General features: G+C 32.1%; 1 protein-coding gene across 5 annotated transcripts in view; it reads left to right on the top strand.

Annotated features, from left to right (window-relative positions):
* Nucleotides 1–22,954, top strand: part of Nep3 (M13 family metallopeptidase neprilysin 3) — an 83,736-nt gene extending 60,782 nt beyond the window's left edge. For all 5 annotated transcript variants that reach the window (XM_085953743.1, XM_085953738.1, XM_085953742.1 and 2 more), the window contains 12 exons: nucleotides 7,835–7,985; nucleotides 8,970–9,188; nucleotides 12,721–12,934; nucleotides 13,019–13,091; nucleotides 15,274–15,692; nucleotides 16,337–16,500; nucleotides 16,944–17,126; nucleotides 17,406–17,567; nucleotides 18,768–18,957; nucleotides 19,215–19,345; nucleotides 19,453–19,592; nucleotides 20,566–22,954. In XM_085953743.1, the coding sequence (XP_085809869.1) occupies nucleotides 7,835–7,985; nucleotides 8,970–9,188; nucleotides 12,721–12,934; nucleotides 13,019–13,091; nucleotides 15,274–15,692; nucleotides 16,337–16,500; nucleotides 16,944–17,126; nucleotides 17,406–17,567; nucleotides 18,768–18,957; nucleotides 19,215–19,345; nucleotides 19,453–19,592; nucleotides 20,566–20,742 (2,223 nt within the window). In that variant the 3' untranslated portion in view covers nucleotides 20,743–22,954. The remainder of the gene's footprint in view (nucleotides 1–7,834; nucleotides 7,986–8,969; nucleotides 9,189–12,720; nucleotides 12,935–13,018; nucleotides 13,092–15,273; nucleotides 15,693–16,336; nucleotides 16,501–16,943; nucleotides 17,127–17,405; nucleotides 17,568–18,767; nucleotides 18,958–19,214; nucleotides 19,346–19,452; nucleotides 19,593–20,565) is intronic.
* The last annotated feature ends 430 nt before the right edge of the window (nucleotides 22,955–23,384 follow it).

Below are 23,384 nucleotides of genomic sequence, written 5' to 3' on the forward strand. Positions count from 1 at the left end.
ATTCGATATGCATCTCCAAATAAACAAACGGTGGAGGAAAATATTTTCAGAATTTCGATGTTTACTTTGACTAGATACTATTGCTAATGTTACCTACTTTACCTTTTGGGCTCAGATAATACGATTTCCTATCGACTCGGACGCACTCCGGTGCTAAGCTAAGGCCCTGATAAGGTTTACATCTGAAACTCCTGGCACAACGTGTGGTGCCTCACGGTTGTTACGCTGTGGTAAATCCTTCTAACACCCACGGTGACCGCGCGGCTTAAGCGTTAGACTATCATGCCGTGGGTCTCAGGTTCGAATCCTGGGTCTGGCAAGTACACATATTGTTTTTCAATTTGTGTGTGAGTCAGGGTATGGACCTAATAGGTTGCGCAAGTGGCTGACATCTCGTAAAAAACAAAATCTGCAAACCTCTACTCTGTGAAGGCCCATATGATCCTATTAGGATCGGACATGGTCAGAAAAAAAATCCTTGAAATTTAGTTGTGGAGGGGAAAGCAGGTCTAGTGCACAGATCCAACTCGTGGTTATTGTGTTTGCAATAATATTCTGCTTAATGCGTGTATAAACAAACGGCTTAATCCTAAAATCGTGACAATTCTGTTAGACTATTTTGCTTTGTGTGTACAACACAATAATTTTATTATCTTTCGACAGTTCGCTTACGACCGCTACTGGGATAACGTAACGTCGGGAATATCATATACCTTAACTATTGTGTTTTTTATATTTTAAAATATTATTTATCTAGGAATTTAAATTTATTCTTTGACTGCATAATGCTGTAAAGATAAACATGTACCTACATACAATTGATATGTGATTATAAATATTAACAAAAACCGTCTGTCCTAAATATTTAACTCCGTAAAACAATGTGCAATATGTTTTTTATGTGACTCATTATATAAAAGCAAATATAATAATTTGTTTGCTACATACATGCCAGTGGCGAAGGTTGGAGGTAAGTTGTTAAGATCCGCCATACATAGTGCACAGTAAACTTTGTCCGTCATACGTATTTGTTTTCATTGAAATAAGACTACAATTATTTACAGACGGCGTTGGTTAGTTTTTAAAATTCAATTAAACCCTTCGAAGACAAGCCATAATAAATAATAGTCAAAAAATACTCGTCTATCTATAAAATATCAAAAATTATGCAATTAAATCATTCATAACTTTGGATAGTTTATAGATAGAATAATATTCTGTATCTATTATAGTTTGGTTTAGGCAGGGCTTAATGAATTTAAAAAAAATAACCAACAATATGTGTAAGAATATGTACCTATTCTTAATCCAACGAAAATAAATAAGTATACATGAAAAAGAGTGCACAATTTTGTTGTATCGCCCAAAGTATACCAAAACTATTATGGTTTGGTTTAAGAAGAGTTTAATTGATTTTTAAAAACAAACCAACACCTTCTGTAAAAATTAGTCTTGGTTCAACAAAAACAAATACGTATGACTATCAACGTTTAATGTGCACTATTTATGGCAGATCTTCGGGTCTATTCTATACAAAAGGCTGCTTTCGTCCGCTAAAACCGCTAACTAGGGTATGTTTGTATCAAATTGTTAACACGTATTGTAACAATTATAATTAGCCGGTATTAATTGTTGCAATAAATGATATATTTTAACGGCATGCCCCCTGCCTGTGCTAAAATTTAGAGCATGAGCGATAGAGAGAGAGCGAGAGAGAGACAGTTTCGACTGATTAACTGATTACAATACAATTACAATTATAATGTTTCAATATAAAATGTATGTAACAAATACTAACACATTATCACGTTAGCACGTTAGCACGTTAGCACGTTAGCGGTCGATCGTCGCCTTTTGTATAGAATAGACCCCCTTAATAGCCTACCTCTATCCTTCGCTACTGATACATGCTATGGGTTGCGATTTCGGATAGAGTATTCAATCGCTAGATTTCGGTAATAATACTCTGTTTCCAATACCCGGAATGGTGTAAATGAACATATCTCATAATTCTACTTACACGTACGTACTGTATTCAGAAAATCTCAATACTGCTTTCAAGCGACAATCTATAGTAACATGATGGAAAGTGTATACTTTATAATATTTGCTAAAATTTTATGTAAAGAGAACAAAGCAATTTTTAATTATTAAAGCAACTAACTGTCTCGCATTTAAAGAAAATATAAAGTCAAATAAAATGTTATATCACTTTAACACTTACGTTGCAATTTTCATATACGTTATTATATTTATTATTTACACGAGTCACTTTATTTCAGCTATTTTTCTTTTGATCAAGAAAACGCGTTGTTTTGCGAACCCTAGGCCTAGTGTATACCGATATCGTATAACAAACCAACTTCTAAATGAGTTATTAATTTTGTCATAATAATAATTAGGTAGTTATATAGTTTTTAAATGACATTTTAATTTAACCCAAGTAGAAAGTTTTTTTTTGTGTTATATTGAAGTTCTGTTTATTTTTTGTTAGCGTCAATAATGGATAACTTTTACTATGCAATCAATCGATTTTTTTTGATTTGATTTCTAAGTTTTTGACGTCGGCGGACATCCGAAAGAATTGGAAAAATCTCGGAGAAATGGCGCACAAGATCGTTTTTTTTTTTTTTTTTTTTACAAAACATGGATTTTTGATTAGGATCCCAAATTATAAACCATAAAAAAACAGTTTATTCCATGTTGACAATTATAATAAATACTTTTTTCTGTCGGCGCATCGGCTTTTCGATCCAATAATCGTTAATTGAAAATTTGAAATTTTTATACATTTTGATACACCATTATCACAAACTAAGATTATATGAGGTAATATTAGGTTGGGATAGGTTAGGTTATGTTAGGTAGGGTTATGTTAGGTAGGGTTATGTTAGGTTAGGTTATTGATTGACAACCTGATTGATTGCATGGCAAGAGCTCTTTTTGGACCGATGTACGGGAGTACTATTTTAATGTAAAATAATTGTTCCACAAGCAAATTTTTGCAAATTTAACATCACTTTCCTATTGCAATTGGCTTAAAAATAATACTTTTAACTGTTTTTGACTGTGTCATGCAGAGAACACACTGCGTCAGATTATTATTTATTATACGTGTTTAGATAAAAACATGATCGCAAACATCGTCACTGTTCTGGCAGAAGACACTAATTCGAAAAAAATGACATATTGAGTTAGTACCAAAATGTTCCTTATTTCAAACTTTACCGTCTGGAAATCTTCTTAATAAATAAACAGTCTTTATTTTAAAGTCATCCTTTTTACGATTACTTAATAAACTCACATGATAGACCATTATTTGAAACTTTTTAACAACTTCAAAGTCAAATTACTCAGAACTAGTATTCTCCAGTTAGTGTGTTCTGCCAGAACAGAGACGACATTATTTGTGTACTTGAAACCCGATTCAAGAAAACCGGTGACAACTGGCTGATTGACACTATTGGCATTGCCCATCGCAATATGACATGAAACGAGACAATAAAATGACAACGATCGATATTTTATCTCAAAAATGCAATTATTGTACTATACTAATTTGTAGTTATTAATAGGAATGAGATTTGAATTATTTTCACTGCGCTGATAGAAATGCCCAAAAAGGCAAAAATTGTTCCTCCTTAGCTATATGAAAACTCATTGGTTGCAATGCAATCCGCATCATACCAATGTGCTGACACCTCATTGGTTGCATACCGTATATTACGAATAATGTGCCGTTTAATGATCGGTATCGGTTGCTGTAAGAAATAAAAACTATGTACAGGTCAAACTTAATCAATTCGCTAGTCAATTTAGCTAAAATCAAATCCTATATATTAGTTAACTATTTTTTTTATTCAACGAATAATTCACAAGATTTAAGAATGTAATATTCTAAGTATTGAACATACATAATTTTGATATATACAAAAGCCGATTGCCATTGTAGCCCAATTTTGGTAATCGCCTCAGAGAGTATCGCAATAAGGTAGCTATGGTGCCTTTAGAATTGTGGTGAATGTGCATGGGTACGAAACCCAGGTGATGCAGGTTCGATTCCGTGTCGTGTCTTACTTTTTTCAAAATTTCAAAATTATGTATGTCCTATATATTAATTTAAATACTACTATTTGCCATGACAGTAGCGTAGTTAAACGGTAGTGTACATAGTAATAGAAGTGACACAATCACAATGACTGAGACTTTGAGAAAATCACGTATATATATTATTGCGGCTTCATCGGTAATCGAATCCGGATACCAGGATGAAAGGCCAGCGCCTTACACACAAGGACTACGAGCAGCGATTAGTGATCACTCGCTCAGTAATAACAATTATGTTAAAAAGAGTAGTGCTGACCATAAAGTCAATAATTACGTAATTAATAAAATTTATTAATTACGTAATTATTTTATTCACTTTATAAAATAGTTTATTTTTATAATGTTATAATAATTATAACCTTGAAACTAAGGATGCAATTGATTCAAGTACATGGATGAACAAATTAAGTTAATTGATTGTGAAATTAAATACTTATGCAATTTTATATTTTACATAACTATGTTTACGATTTTATGAATAGGATGCTGTTCAATAAATACACAATATTATTGGTATTATGTCACGTATTTTGATAATATTTCTTCATATTCAATTTTTAGAATTGTAAATTTTTTTTACTTACTTATTTGCTTGTAAATTGCGGGTTTTTAGGATTTAAAAGGTTTAAAATTTGAGTAAACAATATTTAAATTAAATACGCTGCTATACGAACAAGAACAGCGTTTATACACATATATTATGCAATTCAAATAATACTTCTCTATAGACATGTAATGAAAATTAAAATTATATTGAGAGCGGTGATGTTATTAACGGATACTAATAATGATATAAATATATATATTCTACCTATACACATAAATGTAATTTTCGTCCGCGTAGGTCACTGTAACTCTTTAGTTCGCAGCCCTTCAATTATTTGTATTAGCTACTTACATTCTAATCCGTCAGTCAAGTTGTCGTCTACATACAGGACAGTGATTTTTTTTAAATATTTTTTCAATGGTATGTAGGTATGCAATATATTATCTTATTAAATATATGAAAACTACGAATAACAGGTTTATTGTTTACTTAGTGATTTAATTAATATAAAATAGAGATCAGTTCAGTTCTGAATACAGTAAATACGGTAAAGTTAACAACAATATTTGCGTTTGGTGAGGCAAAATGATTTACAATATTGTCTTGGTGTGCTGCAGTGTTATTCTACCACATAATAATATTTGATTGTGCTTTGTATACTGAGTGGGGAATAATAAAATATATTTTTTTATAAAGATAAAATTATAAGTGATTATTTCAAAAAAAACCGCGTAACATTTTGAAAAATGGCGCAAATGCTGGAGACGCATTCCCGGGCAAATCTCTTCGAGAATATGTCCTCGCCTAAGAGGACAGAGCCCAGGTTCAATACTGATGACAAGGTTGAGTAACAATGGTTTATTTACTAATTGCGTATTTAAATAAAATCCTGTTTATTTAATACATATATATTATTTTATACTATATAATAATAAACTAGTTAACAGTATTACATACAGTATAACCTCGTTTTTACGTGCCCGGAATTCACGTTTTCCCGGCAATTGCGTGTATTTTTTTCAGTCCCGATGTATTTCAGTACATTTAATACCCGCATTTACGTTTTTCTTTCCCGCGATTTACGTCGGAAATATTCAAAATATGCGAGTTACGCGCGCTTGACAATGATTGGGTCGTGACATTCGAACGATTTTTCAATAAAATTTTTATTTGAATGTTGTTTTTTAATAAAACGTTATTTTTTAGAAACATAAAATTTAAATGTTCTTTTTTTCAATACCCTTACATTTTCCCTCCAATTAGGTTTTTTTTCTTCAGTCCCTTAAAAAACGTAAAGTAGGGGTTATACTGTATTTTATTTGTGCTACTTTATTATAACTATAATATTTTATTTAGGAACAACAATCAGAGTTCTTTGTTTACATACATACTAGTCGATGTCGCTAGATTTCAAAATCAGCCAAGTCCATGATAGATGAATAGGAGAAAAACAGCTTTTTGTTTTCTCAAATACACAGTCACAAGGGTGAAAGTTTATATTATTTCGAGTATAGGATATTTAAAATTAATAAATTCCACATTTTGATAATGCAGAAATGTTAGAAAGCAGTAGTTCTTCAGCAATTCACAAAAAGTCAAAAATACCTAAAGGTGGACTTGGCTGAATTTGAAATGTAGCGACAATAATTACTGAATTCATGCGCTTCCAACAAGCGCTTCAGTGACGGGCAGCGATGTTTTTTGATATTTGCGCTAAACTGAACGCCGTTTTTCTGTTAAGTATGCAAGGAGGTTGAAATTTTGTCACCACTGCTTATGGGGATAGATTTCCATATGCGTAAAAATCGTACATAGCCTACCGCCAGTTTTAACTAACGTGAAATTAGATGCTCAATAGTAATAATTTTATTATAAAATCGTATTGACTGTACACTGTCTCATAGCAATGGATGCCCCCCGATTGTATTACGCGATGTCGAAATCATTCATAAAAAAAAACTATGAATGGTTTTGATGTATGTTTCAGAATGTTCTTCTCCCAGGGCCTCGCTTACCGGAGGTATTCTCTTGAATGCTAATAATATGAAGAAGTTGACAACTCAAAAGTTGTGATCAAATTGAGACGCATGTCACGTCACTGTCACGCTGTCTTTGCGACAAATTTAGTCTATGGTTTCGTCATTTTGAGGATATTTTGAACGATCACCGTCTCTGTAAATTCTATGATGGAGAATGCCAACTCTAGTGTATTATTATTTTGAATTATTATTAATTATTCATGCTAAGTTCAATTAATTTTAACACTTTCTATGTTTCCACCCACGATGGCCGCGCGGCTTAAGCGTCGGCCTGTTGTGTCGTGGGTCCCTGGTTTCAATTCCGGGTCTGGTAAGTACACATATTGTTTTTCAATTTGTGTAGAGCCAGTATGGACCTAATAGGTTGAGCAAGTGGCTGACATCCATTTCTCGTAAAAAAAATCTGTTAATACAAACCTCCACCCTGTGGAGGCCCATATGATCTTACTAGGATCGGACGTGGTCTGAAAAAAAATGTGTGCGTACGTTAAAATTACTTGCGATCTTATATTCATAGATACTATTTTGAACAGAACCCAACCTGCAGACCATATGTATAGAATAGACAATATTCTTATAGAAAATACATAGTGTCAACCACTAAAAACAAAAAACGTGATTTTGACATGATTTGAAAAAGATTAAAACGTTCAAAACGTCAAGCAGGTGTCGATGAAGTACAGTTCAATGTGAGGTGACCTCATTGTTGTTCTGGTAATTTCGGCAGATTTTTCCAACTGCCAATGTTAGTTTAAACGTCCAAAACGTGCTACGGGATGGGACCATCAGTCTGATAACATTTTAAATACCAAGAAAACGATATTATACACTTTTTTCCCGTAGCAGCAGCTTACTGTGACGTCACGTGATAGTCCGCGACATGCACCATAATATAATTCGCGCTTTACATACGTATATTATTATATGTATATTACAACATAATATTATTCTCGAATTATATTTTTATAAATAACTAGGACTATTGCACCAAGCAATTAAACTAAAAAAAAAGTAGCTACCTATGTACATAAATAATAAATATCTGTAACGAAATGTTTAATTTATAGAATCATACAACAAAATTATAAGTCGGTATACCCACAATCGAATAAAACAATCATGTAATATTTTTTTGTTCTAGGGTATATCGGTGTGGGGTTCTCGAAGTCACTTGGAAAAATGTCTTCTAGTGCTCGTGGCTTCTCTATTTCTGATAGTCATAGTTTTGACTGCTCTGCTTTCTGCTCAGCCAGGATTAAATACGGATCCCTCTACATCAATTGAAGCATGCAGTAAGTATATTATAATATATTATGTGAAGAGATTTCTTTATCACTGAGTATTAAAAAAAACATGTGTGTAAGACAGGTATTAGTGAAAGTATAAACATTGAAGTTAATGGCCTCACCGACCACTGCCGCCCGCACCATATCCGATCTTAATCGGGAGTATCACTGGACCGTACGCTTGGTGTGAAGCATAATTTATTTATGATTGAGAATGTGCTTTGACACGTTGAAGTAGACGTTGACAGTATATACAATCTTGTGTTATCCCCTATTGGAGGTACGGTTACCATCACGACGATGTTCACTTTACCATCTGTTACCATCAGGTATCTGGAACAGTTCAGTGGAGCGGCTAGCGAAATGTGGCAAATTTTTCTGCCAAATACATCGTTGATTTTTGCTAAGGAATTGTGTTCTTTTAGCTTCCACCAATGTGAACGAGGTAATGTAGTTTTCTCGTTGTAATTTTTGATTCTTGGTCCTTTGCTATTAAATTTGTGTGAGGACGTCTGAAAAAAAATAAAAATTCATAAAAAATTCTGAAAAAAGAAGAATTCATAAAAAACGTCAATAAAGGTCGCAAATAACTTAATTAAAGTAAAATTAACAAAAATAACTTTGTTTTAAAACCATTATAATGAAGTTCTGCTACGTAAACGCAACTTCAGTAATTAATACTTATATTTCCTTATTTAGTGCATTTACTTCAATGATACAGTAAAGAATGGAGAGAATATAATAGCGAACGATGTATAGTATCATATTATCAAGGTTGAAGTCTATTGATAAGGGTGATCTTATTTTGAGAAATGCACTCATTGCTGTCTCAATTATTGTTGTTTTAATTTATCGGGTCCGTTTATAATTTTTAGAATTATATACCCGTTCAATCTGTTAGCAGCTAAGTAGGGAGTCCGTGTTTGGCATAGCTGTTTTGGATACATCCTTTTTTTATAAACAAATAACCAATGTATGATGTTTTTTCAGATGAGACCTTCCAGACGATGTGTCTGACGGACACGTGCGTATTCACGGCGAGCGAGATAACCAGGTCTCTGGAGAGAACCGTGAACCCTTGCGATGACTTCTATAAATTTGCTTGCGGAGGATGGATCAAAGAGAACCCTATCCCTGACGGAAAGTCCATGTGGGGTATCTTCGGCAAGATCGAGCTCAGGAATCAGCTCATCGTCAGGAATGTTTTGGGTAAGGTTATTTGTTCATCTTAGTTTATGTAAGTAAGAACTGAGAAGATCATATTATTATGGGCATCCATGGGGTGAAAGTTGTATTAACAGATTTTTGTTTTAACTAGAAATATATATTAGTCGACGATATGTCTGAGAAGAATTCTGCAGTTTTTTGGACATATTGTCAGGCGCGGACCGGACAACCTGGAGAGACTGGTAGTATTGGGTTGCCTCCAGGGAAGGCGAAGCCGAGGAAGAGCGTCTGCACGATGGAGCGACCAAGTGAAAGAGCTGACTGGGAGCACCATCCATTCTGCCCTGAGAGAAGCGGAAGATCGAGAAGGATGGAAAGTCTTGGTCGCTCAAAGGATGGCGAAATTTAAATGTGGTCACGATCCTCAGCCATGAGTGCACGACCAAAAAGAAGAAGATATGTTAGTCTCATGCTCAACTTATTAGATCCGTACTCGGGACCAAACACACATTAAAAACCAATATGCAAATTTTTCAGACCCTGGATTAGAACCCGACCTGTCACATATATTTATGGCTCTAAAAATGTTGTACCTCCTCTTCAAATTTGGTTCTCCTGTGACAACAAATTGTCTACCTCTGTGTTTTTTTTTGCTTTTTCGTACACGGTGGCTGTTAATAATTTTTGAACGAACACAAACACCCAGGCTTTGAGATAATCACATAAATATTGTGTCCTCACCGGGAATCGAACCCAGAATTCTCGGGTGGAAGGCCAGCGCCTTACGCGCTGCACCATGAGAGCCGCTTCTATCTCTGTGTTTGGCGAATCACTAACATTCCTCGTAAAACTGTATGTTAATATTATAATGTTCACTCTATGAATTCCTATATGCATTGCATAGCAGCGAAAATGGTTATTTACTTTTTGGGATGCCTCTGTTTCACATTATTATATTTTTCTCGGAAATAAACTGAACGTAAAAACGCTGTATAAAAATTAGTAAAATGATATCATTATGTTGTCAGTGTGTCGCTTTTATTGTAGGTATCATTCATGTATTCGAGTAGAATTTGTATTGTGGTACATTAATCCTCACAGTGTTATTTAAAAAGATCATCCTTTAAAATTATCTTTTTAAGTGGTCAATCATAGTATTAAGTCATCAAGTTTAGGTCACTACTTTAGAAGCTACGTACCAATTACATGATATTTTATGTATTTGGTCTGTAGTATTTTAAATGCGAATAATGAAGCATCCTATGGTCATTTTATAAACCTTACCATTTCAGTTTATTTACCTACACGAAGAAATTAGTTTCTTATTTTTTTTTATTCAATACTGAATATTCACAAGACATATGAAGACTTTAAAATTCTTATATTTTCTGTATTATAGTTAGACGTATTACGTCAATACTGCCCCCATAAGCAAAAACACAGCTAATGGGAAAAAGTCAATTTTGAGAAAAGAGAGGTTATCATGTTTTTCATTGCTGCTTCATTAAAAGTTAATCAATTTTAATAAATGTTTCGGTTTATAATAGATTATTTAAAAATTGATATTTTCATTACATAAAAATTGCAAAATTACAAAAATATTGATTATAAAACTCCACTATTGTCTTTTTATTTATGATTTTGAATGGAATAATGTCAGTTTCATAAGGAAAAAAACAGTAAATATGTTTTTTTACTTATAATTTAAATTGTAATGGATATTTTTGAAAAATTAAATACTTGTAATGGTATTTTGTTCATTAAATAATATTGGAATGACAATATATATTTTTAAATATACAAAAATCCGTCAGTTTTGGTGGGAAGACTCCCAAAACGTCATCCTATTTGTAGGCATTACTCTTCCTTATTTTTGAATTATGCATTTCTTCTTTTCCATATATGATCCATAAACTGCTGACCTGTTAATTAATATTTAATTACCACATTTAAATATCATGTTAACTATATCTAATGGCCAGTCGCGCCAAACGCGCCAGTAGCAGTGTCAGCACTAAATGAGTTAATATTGCCAATTTTTCCTACTACTGTATACTGTGAAAGATTATTCAGTGTAATGCACTTCATAAAAAACAAATATCGAAGCTAGTTGACAGATGTAAACGTAGAAGCAGTTATGCGGCTCGCATTGGAAAATGGGAATATTGAGGAATTTCCGTTTGCATTATTTTTAAATATCAAATGTTCAGAGACGTAAGTACAAATATCATTAATTTAATAAAACTAGATAGTTAGAAATGTGTTTTATGATAGATTAAGATTAAAATTAATAACTCATTTAGTGCTAACAATGGGCTGGCGCGTTTTCAGTAGTTGGCCATTAGATATAATTAACATGATATTTAAATGTGGTAATTAAAATGTAATTAACTGGTCATTAGCATTTTACTTGCCATTATAATTTCATTGGATTTTGCAGCATTTTGATCAAGTTTATCCAATTGCATACTCTCCAAAATAAAGTTGAGAATCTTTTTTTCACAATTCCTAATCCAATTTAGAACTTAATCACATTTGAGTATTAAAATATCATTAAAAATGTAGCGCGATATGAAGTTAGTGAATGATTAATTTGAGGTTATCTCATTATTACCAGTTACATGCGGTATTACGTTTGTGTAAAAATTCTAGAATCATAAACAAAAAAACAGTAAGCCAGCGTTTTTAAGCAAAAAACACAGCAAATCGATAGATGTGCTGTGTTTTTGCTTATGAATCATTATTTACTGTTTTGTTGCATCGAAAAGCCTAACATTTTTGCAAAAGTAGTGAACACATTATGATGATTTCTATATTAAAATAAGTGATTTCCAGTTTATTTTTTTATGCAATTATGTTCAGAATTTTATCTAGTATGTCACCTCATACTTACTTTAATTTCTCATTTTTTCCCATTAGCTGTGTTTTTGCTTATGGGGGCAGAATAATAACATTTGGTTAATACCGAACGCCATCTATAATTAAGTTATGAATTCTATTTACCTCGATTAATTACATTTGGCGAAAATTGAAATCTTGAGATAGCATAGTGATTAGCATGAACAATAGGTGGATCGATAGCTTAAGAATAAGACCAGTCATAATGGAATGTAAAATACGTGAACAAACAGTTAGGATCAACTGTTTTTTCTATGATTTTTTTTAATTGGCATGTTTCTGAGGTTTCTGAGATTAAAATTATGCATTTCCAATTTATTTTAATGCAAAATATCAGTTTTGTTATTATCAAAAATAAACCAAACGTCTATAAGTATAGTAAGAGCGTAATGCAGAACCATCTGGATTAATTGTGTAATAAACACCATCCAGAGTTGGTAATTTAGCTCGACGTAGCTTTACTACCTGCTATACGATGTGTTATGTATGTATGTATACTGTAGGCGACGCAATCTAAGTTGTAGATATCGGCCTCCTAAAGATAGGCGCGTATCTTAAGGACTTACGCGCCTAAGTATGGTTCTGCATCGCTCTCTGATTGTGGTATTTATTTATTGAACTGATCTTAATATAAAGAGATGATTTTAAATTAATATTCTTGATTCCATTTGTGCAGAAAGAATGGACGTGACTAAGGTGAAATCAAAGGCCGAGCAGAAGGCGCGCATATACTACGACGCGTGCATGGACGCCAACGAGACCATCGAAGCTCTCGGAGGTGGCCCTCTTCAGGAGCTCATCAAGAAGATCGGAGGGTGGAACATTACCGGACCGGCGTACTCCATCGAGAAATTCAACTTCCAGAGGACTTTCCAACTGCTGCAAAACAAGTAAGCTATTAGTAAGGTATGATACGTTTTCAAATATTTGGATTCAACTCATGGAGCGAATGAATTATGTGATTTATTTTTTAGGTACAATTTTGGTGGTCTCTTTAACTGGGCTGTCGGAGAAGACGACAGGAATTCGTCAAAGCACGTTATTATTGTGAGTAAATACAAATAAATAAACGATATAATATCGTTTTAATATAATAATAATTTTGGTGGTTCGATTTTATCTAATAAATTCAACAGAAATCCACCAACATAGTATTTAGAATAATACGGTTGCATTTGGTGTTGAATTTATATCTCCTTCTAAATTATTATAAAATTATTATATTATACCTACGTAGTAGACATAATTCTACACTTGGAAATACAAGTACCTACCTACTTTTGGATTTGAATAAAAATAATCAAGGCTGAATACTGACTACATGATTTAAGAATGTAACATTATTCTATTAATACTATCGACCGAAGGTACTTGATGGAATCTGAATTTTAATTTTAATGGATTTAAGTTTTGTACTATTCCAATTGAGTCGTTTTTTTGTGACCCGAGTTTCGCCTTTGGGCATCTTCAGGCGCTATGTACACTCACCAGAAGGCAAATACACACTGACAACGAATACAGTTAATTAACTATTTCTTTTATTCAACGAATAATTCACAAGGTTTAAAAATGTATCATTCTAACTATTGAACATACATAATGTATGTTGAATACAGTTAACTCTAATTTATATTATTATAAACTAGGTAAAAACTTTATCACTCATCTATTAAGTCAAGAATAACAATAAAAAATATAACAAAGAAATATGAATAGTTGAAGTGTTTGTAAAAAACCCCTACCTTATCACTAATAATACACTGGATAAGCGTATAGAAACGCGGGTCGCAAAAAACGACTCAAATGGAATAGTACAAAACTTAAATCCATTGGAATGTAACATTATGCATTGAAAACAGTACTATCCACGTAGATATTTCTTAATACGTACACCTCGCTGTTTGAAAATTTCCTTTTTTTTGTAATTTAAGTCAAGGTACTATCATTACTAACGGATTCATAGAAGTAGAATGTAGACCAGTGGGGAGAAACTTTCGGACCATATGCCCCCCCCCCCACGAAGTGTTTGGTATTTAATTTATTGAGAATAAAAGTTACCGGTCAACGATTCGATGGATTTTTCTAAGGCTGTTTTAAGTTATGTAGATGAAACATGTGAATTCTAATGTATTTAAGTTTTGTTCTATTTATTCCACTTGAGTCGTTTTTTTTGCGATCCGGGTTTCACCTTTCGGCATCTTCAAGCACTGTGTACATTTACCAAAAGGCAAACACACACTGACAACGAACACTATTAACTCTAACCCAGTGGTTCTTAACCTTGTTGGAGGTACTGACCCCCACCAGTTTCATACGCGCATTCACCGAACCGTTCTTAATTGAAAAAATAAAATATGATTTTTTTTAAATTCTAAACATAGGTATATATTTTACTGGTGCACAAAATGAACCGTGTATCAACATCACTGTGTTCAAAGAACAAAACCATTGAAACACGATTTTCACACAAAAACATAATAATGAATATTTACTGAAAATAAGTGTGACTTCTGCTGTTGCCTTTCAGAGACCAGTTCAGGCTTCACCTTGGCAAGTACCACTGTCATGTCATTTTCGCAACAAAGTCTGTTCCTTTTCTTCGTTTTTATGTCCAGCATCCTCGAAAAGGATTGCTCGCAAAGATATGTTGTAATAAACGGTATGAAATCTCCGATTCCAGATAAATCTTCGTTAGAGTCTAACCCAATGATACTCAACCTTTGTTTTCTTCGGGCCAAATACATATATTTATAAAGTAACGCGGGCCGCATCACTACTGGTGTGACGAAAAAATCATGAAACCCGTCCTTTTTTTACAAAACATTTTTGAGATTTTAAAAATTAGGCGTGTTTTTTAAATTAATCGTGTGCAATAGCAACACTCTTATACTAGATCTGATGTGGACCATAATGACAATCCTCTTCGGGTGTCACTATCTGTGCGTCAAAGTCGAAACGAATCTCAAGATATACGAAATTCCTGATAATAAATGTGTTTCGGGCCGCACATAAAAGCTTAAAGGGCCGCATGTGGCCCGCGGGCCGCAGGTTGAGTATCGCTGGTCTAACCTATATAACAAATCAATACAATAAAGTGAGTAAAAACTTTATCACCTAATTTAAATTCAAATTTCATCAAGTAACTTCGGTCGATAGTATTAATATAATAAACATGTGAATATTATCTGACGAACAATTTCTTCGAGATACTAACACATTTTTATTACAGGTCGACCAAGGCGGGCTGAATCTACTCACCCGCGATAATTACCTGAATAAAACAGCGCACAAAAAGATAATGGATGCGTATCTGGACTTCATGACCAAGATATGCGTCCTTCTCGGAGGTAACGAGACCCAGTCGAGGAAGCAGATGGCGGAGGTCATCCTGTTTGAGACGGACCTGGCAAATATCACCACGCCGTCGGACGCCAGAAGAGACGAGGAACAGATGTACAAGGCCAAGACAGTCGCCGAACTTGAGATCATCGCGCCCTTCATCAAGTGGCAGGAGTTCTTTATTGACGCTTTCAGGACAGTGGGGCGGAAGATCACGACTAAGGAGAAAGTCGTCATTTATGCCGTTGAGTATCTGGAGAAGCTGAACGTGGTCGTCGATAAATATATGGCGACGGATGATGGAAAGAAGTGAGTACAGGTCTTTGAGTTATAAACTTACCTAAGTATTTTTTTATTCAACGAATAATTAATTCACAAGATTTCAGAATGTAACATTATAATTATTGAACATACATACTTTTGAAAACATTTCTGAGAAAATATATTAAAACCAATAGAAAAAATCTTTTTGCTGCTAAAGTAATATCTACTTTGATTTAAAATACAAAAACCGATCGCCAATAGTACCTCAATTTGGAAAGCGCTTCAGAGAATATTTACAGCGATTAGTTAAAATTTATCGCAATTATGTATGACGCATTTGGCATAGTGGTCTATGTGCATGAGCGCGATACCCGAGAGATGCAGATTCGATTCTTACTTTTTTCAAAAAGATTTTTTCTAATGGTTATAATATATTTTCTCAGAAGTGTTTTCAAAATGATGTATGTTCATAAACTGATTAAACGTATTATTATTCCGATGTTTAAACGCTTTTACTGTATTTATATTTTCCACGACGTCTAAAAAAATAAAAAGATTTTGTTTTCACTATATTATATATAACTAGTTTATCTGAATGTCTGTGTAATTCACTATTTATGTATATATGTAGTTTATACATTTAACAAATATATGTAATAATATTTACTGAATACCTACCCATTTTACAGTACACTGAACAACTATCTGGTATGGCAGGCAGCAAAATCTTTGTCGTCCTACCTATCAAAAGCTTTCCGTGATGCTGCAAAGGTTCTGCGAAAGGCCATCTTTGGTTCTGAAGGAGGCGAGGAGTTGTGGCGTTACTGTGTTACTGATACCAACAATGCTTTAGGTAAACGATATAAAGTCTAACAAACACATCTCAGAAATTAGTTTATATTTTATGCAATTACTTCGAGAATTATACATTACTTATAAGCGCCACAATATCGATCATTAATTATTGTTTCTTTCACAAAACTTTTTGTATTCCTCAGTTTCTTTGAATAGGATTTATTTGTACAACGTTTCACATTTGTGCTGTGAGATTCATTTACTATGAAGTTTTTCTACAGTGAACCATTATTATTTAAATCGTATGTAATTGTAAATAATTATAATATATAAGTACGTAACCAAAGCAATAAAAAACAGGATGCCATTTCCTAGTTTTTCATAAACAATATTTTCAGTGTTGCCAAACTGAGGTTATTACTACATGTCTATAATCGTCAATTTAATCAGTTTTTGCTGTGTTAGTGGAAACTCTGACATATTATATGTTTTCTCTCTTAGGTTTTGCGATCGGAGCTATGTTCGTCCGAGAAGTATTCCACGGCGAGTCCAAAGCCCAGGGCGAGGTGATGATCGAAGGTCTGAGAGGTGCCTTCAAGAGGAATCTGCGGAACCTCGCCTGGATGGACCGGGAAACCAGAGACGCTGCTATCCTTAAAGCGGATGCCATTACTGATATGATCGGTAAGTCGAATTGTAATTTGTGAAGGTGCAAGATCGAACAGTTAGTATAATCATCATTATTTTATTTCATCAGTCGAGTCGAGTGATTTCGTCCTCGTTACTGTATAATTTGAATATTACATTTTAACAGTATAATAATATGATAAAACTAATGTAGGTAAATGTACAATAATTATTTTTTTTCTATTTTTATTATTTTCTATATTCGGCGCGTTTTGGGAAACAATGTAAATAGTATGACACAAATTGATCATTTTTTTTTTCATTCAAAATTTACAGGTTTCCCAGACTACATCCTCAATCCTTCAGACCTGGATAAGCAATATTCCGACCTGAACGTGAAGGCAAACGAATACTTCCAGAATAATATTGAAGTCAATGTTCACACACTCAAGAAAAACTTGGAGAAGCTAGATGAACCTGTCAACAGGACTCGATGGGGTAATTAAAAAAATATTAATTCATCTTATCATATCATAGTACGAATGCTACTTAGCCCTTCATTCATTTCCAAATACGTTGAAGAAAACTATGGGGATGAAGTCTGACGTATGAATGTAATGGTTACTAAAGCTTATGAACAAATTGAATACGTGTATTAAATAAGGCTCTAAGTACCAAAAAGTAATATTGCCTTAAAATTTCATGAAGCAGACCTTATGAAAAATGTAGTTTTACAGTGTGAAGCAATCACGACAGCTTCTATAATTTTAGGTATTAAGAACTCGCAAGTGTCAACACACCATCGTCAGCTATTTTATATTGAATGCCGTTGACCACTGCAGTGCTACTTACACCATTATAAATAAAACACGCCAACGGACTTACAACGTCGACAGGTTTAATTATTTTGCTGTATTTTTTTGACTTGCTTGAGGCACTTAGACTATAAGTTGAAGTTATTGGCGTTGGTATGTAGAATATTTTTCTATAAAAATGTCAGTTTTTATTTTTTTGGTACTTAGCGCCTTAATTAATACATGTATTCAATTTATTTCGTATTGCATATTCATTAGTAGGTGGCAAGTTCACACTATGTGCTCTGAAATTTATTTACAAGGACTTGTATTTAACATTTTTTTATACAATGCATATTTTGAATACTTAAATTAATAATCACAATATACGCCATTGTATGGCAAATTATATAAACATGTGTCATATTTCATTTTGTGATATTTTAATGGGTGAACGCACTAATTTAACCATACAAAAATTTTAGAATCCATCCGAACATTAATTATTAAAGTCAAAAGGTTCATTCGAATCTTTCTAGATAAATATAGTCAAATTCTTTCACATTTTAGTTTTTTGTTTTCACAATTATCGAAACGTTTGACAGTATAAACATATTTCAAGAACAAACAAATATGTTACAACTTTTTTTAAATGCAACTAATAAATATCAATTTTTTCAAGTTAATTTAATAAATATTTATTTACTTTAATATTAGTGACATACAGTAAGGCATTTCATTAAAAAAAATCAACAATATCTTAAAATAAAACCGATTAATAACTCATTTTGAATGTAAAAATATTACTTAAATAATTATTTTCGCGTATTAAGAATCAATCAGAGGTGTCAATATATAATATTTGCTTATTTTTTAAATTGATTTGACTATCGTTTCTGCATAGGAATGACTCCAACTACTGTCAACGCATACTACACACCGACCAAAAACCAAATTGTTTTCCCTGCTGGAATTCTTCAACTTCCCTTCTACGACGGAAGAAACCCTCGCAGCATCAATTACGGAGCCATGGGAGTAGTCATGGGGCACGAACTCACGCATGCATTTGATGACCAAGGAAGAGAATACGACAGGTGGGACATAATTATTATTAATAATAGTTTTAATATTTAATTATATTTTACTTTGGGGGATATTTTATTCAGCACTAAATTTACAATACTTACTATAAGTTTCTTGAAGTAAATTATTTTAATTGGAGTTACTGGGTAGAGCCGGTTATTTGATAAACCCAACATGAAAAATGTTAAGTGTGGTATCTGCCAAATGTAAATGTTTGATATTTTATTAAAACAACGATATAATATGTTTTTCTTGTCCATTTTTTTAGGTTCGGAAACCTCAACCGATGGTGGAATAATGACACTGTAGACCAGTTTAAACTTCGAACGGCTTGTATAAAGGACCAGTATTCGAATTACTCCCTTGATGGCGCTCAACTGAATGGAAAGCAGACATTAGGCAAGAATTGAGTTAACTCTTTTTTAATCTAAACCGTTTTCTCTTAATATATTTTTAAATCTATAAAAGCAAATCATTTTGTTTAATATATTTATATTTCATTTTAGGAGAAAATATTGCTGATAACGGTGGATTAAAGGCTGCATACCATGCGTATCTTGACTATTCAAAAACTGCTCCCAAAAATGATACTTTACCAGGTCTTGAGTACACGCACAGGCAACTCTTCTTCATATCTTTTGCGCAGGTAATGTTTCACTCCATATCTATGGGGATGGTAATATTTGACTATTTATTTACAAATTCTTCATTTTTATTATTCCCGTATCGTTTGTATCAATATTAACACATTTTATATTTAATTTTATATTTTACAAAAAAAAAAACCTAAAATGCGCACAGACCTTCTGTGCAGTTTTAATTTAACTCTAAATTAAATTATACGCTCACGATACGCGTCAGGTCTATAATGTCGTGGATCCCGGGTCTGGAAAATTCACATTTCAATGTGTGTTAGGACCCAGAGTATAGGTCTATTAAGTTGAACAAGTGACATCCATTTCTCCATTCAACCTCCACTCTGTAGAGTCCCGTACGATCTTCGTAGGATCGGACATAGTTTAAAAAATATATAATATGTATACAGTGTTGCCATATTTTTCTATGCAGATTATAGTACAAAGGCGTAAAAATTATAGTATTTAAAATAAATATATAGTACAGGAACATTTTTCGTCTTGAATCCTTTAAAATTATAGTATTTTGGTATATTTGGCGTAAAATTATAGTATTTTACATTTTTCGCGAAATCAAAATTATGGTAATCACTGTGTGTATACCTACGTTCATATTATAATATTTATATTGTAATAGTTACTTAAAATAATGGGGAACATTTTTCAAAGCACGAAAAAGATTTATTTGAAGGTTTTAGAAGATATTTGGGTGACCTTATTAATAATTATTAATTGTGGAAATAATCTTTTACATAACAACGCAAAACATTTTCCTTAGCAGTAAAGGATTAGATAATAATTCTTTTGTATGAAGCACATTCCTAAATTATATATCCCAGTACCAAGTATCCCAGTATCCAAGTACCTAATAATTAATAAGAACAAATTTTGATATTTTTTTATACATTCACTATCCACCGTATTAAAGAATTTTGTATTTTTTTCTTTTTTTGCTTGCACCAAATGTCAGGTTTATATTTTTAGGTTTGGTGTTCTTCCATGACCAAAGAAGACACCACGCGAATGATAGAAAAAGACGATCACTCCGTTCCCAAGTACAGGGTCATAGGATCCCTGTCCAATCTAAGGGAGTTTTCTCAAGAATTTAACTGTCCGATTGGCTCCAAAATGAACCCAAAGGAAAAGTGTGAAGTTTGGTGAACACAATATGTTTCATGAATTGGACAATAATCAGAAGAATTACAACAATTTACAGCCAAATATCTAAAATATTTCACTGAGGCCAAAAATGGTCAAAAAAAGATAACGTTAAAGGTTACGAGTTGGTGGAAAGATGATTTATATTATGTGATCTTGGACCGTGTAACGGAACATATGTATTTAAATATATACTATATATTATAATATATAATATGTTTGAATAAAGAATTTTAGAATGAAGTTTATAAGTGACCTGAATGTTTAGTGAGTAGATATTATGGATGTATAAAAATTAAAGAGATGATTCGGAGAGGTGGTTTATAGAAGAGTATATAAGCAAATTATTAAAAGAAAGTTTATAGTCTGAGATCTTAAAACATGGGTAATAAATATTTTAATAATTAATGATTTCTTTAGAATATTAGCTTATGCCATATTTTTTTGTTTTATAGACAAATAGAAGCAGCTAACAATTTCGTCAAAAATGCACCATAAATTAGTTTTGCATATTTTGAATAAAAAAAAATTAATAGTTCTATGACATCATTTTAGAGATCTCCAATATAACGATAATTTTTATATCATCATAATAATTATCTTCTTGTATTAATATTGTCTTGTATTATAAATTGTGTGAGTTTATAGGTTACCATAGTTATTATAAAGGGTGTGCCAATTTTTTAAATGTTTTTTTTTGTAGTGGGCTGGTTTACCACAACAAAGTGATAATTTTTATTTATAATATTCTGTTTAATGTGATATGTGTTTTTAAATCATTATTCTCACGAGAAATGTGAATTTAGCCAATTATTGGGTGCCATCCTTTTATAACCATTATATTTTTAAAATACGTTAAAATACACAATTAGGTACAGATTTTTTTTAAAATATCGGCTTAACTTAATTCACAATAATGTGTTTTTATTTAATAACAAAATGATTCAATTACTTATTCAATAAACTTTATACTGATTTGTTTTATGTAGTGGTGAAATACCGCAAGCTCATTAATAAACAATTATAAATCTTTTATTTTATGTCTCATTTAATTAAAATTTATATTGAAGATTGCAGGTGACGAACTGTTCTTTTTTATATTTTATAAAATATATTTTTATACATGAATGAAATATTATTATGTTTTAGTTTAAAGTGTTGCTCAAACTTCTCTTTGGGTTTGGATAAAATTAATAAATTAAGCAAAAACACCAGGGAAGAAAATCAATCAATCTGTTACGGAATTTGTCAAAGCTAATTAAGATTTCAAAACTTATAATATAATATATCCTGGTAACTTGTGTTTAAAACTGTTCCACTGAAACTATGTCTTGTTGAATTAAAGAATAAATGAAATAAATTAATAATAATGCTTTGCTTAGCAATTCTAGTTATTGAAAATTCTAACTAAACATAAAATATATAAGCAGTACAAAATCTGAAATATGTAGGCTTATCGAATTATTAAAATAATATGTCAGTAGGTATCTGCTAAGTTTTTTTTTCAAATTTTCAATAGTGCTAGTGGATTAAATGAAATATTATATATTTTTGAAATGTTATGATTTTATTAAGGGAAGAAAAAGGATACCTAGTCTTTTTTTATAAAGAATATTTTCAAATATTCAAACGTAGGACAGGATCATAATTAACGTAGATGTCATTATAATCCATGAGGTATTAGATTTTTTTACAACACAATAATAATTAGGTCCTATATTGCTAAATATTATAAATAATAAAACATCAAAATAGAATTTAGTGGGAAACAAATAATATTATTATTGTAACCTTTTCGCTATTTAAATTTCTTTAAATTAAATGTAAAATAATCGTAATCAATTCATTTGTAATTAAAATAAATTTCATATCAGGAATTGGAAAAAATCGCAATATTAAAAAAATGGTTAAGTACCTCTACGATATATCATAGGTGGTATGCTAATTCCTTTTTATATCAACATTTTTTTTGAGTTACACATAAATAATTATTATATTCAATACAATAAAAGTAGTATACTTATTTAACTTTATATGTACATAATTTTAGTCAAGACCACAATAATAAATTGAACATAGTAAAAAAAGAGTGTGTTATAAAGATATAATCAATTATTTGAAAGCGTAGTTTTAATATAATCAATATTGCTATTTTGTAAAAAGTGTTTTTGTTATTTTGATTTTGTAATGTTGATCGTTAGGCTTTTATTATAAAATAAATAATAATAATTATGTGTTGCCGTACTTAAAAAGTATTTTATAACGAGTATAGAATTGAATGTACCAAGTGTTTTACTAGAGGAAACTGTCTAAATAATATACTATATTAATGAAATACATAATTATTTCATATACAAAGTTGGTTTTATTTATTTTTATTGATTATTTATGTATATACTTACCTATCCTTAATAATCAATCATATTATACTTGAGAGAGCATTCGATAAACAGGAACAAAATACATTACACAATATATAATAATAATAATATGTCTTCTTCTTCTTCCACCCTGTCACTTCCCAACATTGGGGCATAGGGCAAGCACAAGTTGGCGCCACTTCCCTCGGTCCAACGCCAACTCTTGCGCCTCCCGCCATGTCAGACCTGTAGCACGTAGGTCGCTCTTGTAGCACTGCTGCAGGG

This window comes from Rhyacophila brunnea, unplaced genomic scaffold (genome assembly GCF_057557595.1).
Source record: "Rhyacophila brunnea isolate RB1 unplaced genomic scaffold, BYU_Rbru_1.0 scaffold_4, whole genome shotgun sequence".
NCBI lineage: Eukaryota > Metazoa > Arthropoda > Insecta > Trichoptera > Rhyacophilidae > Rhyacophila > Rhyacophila brunnea.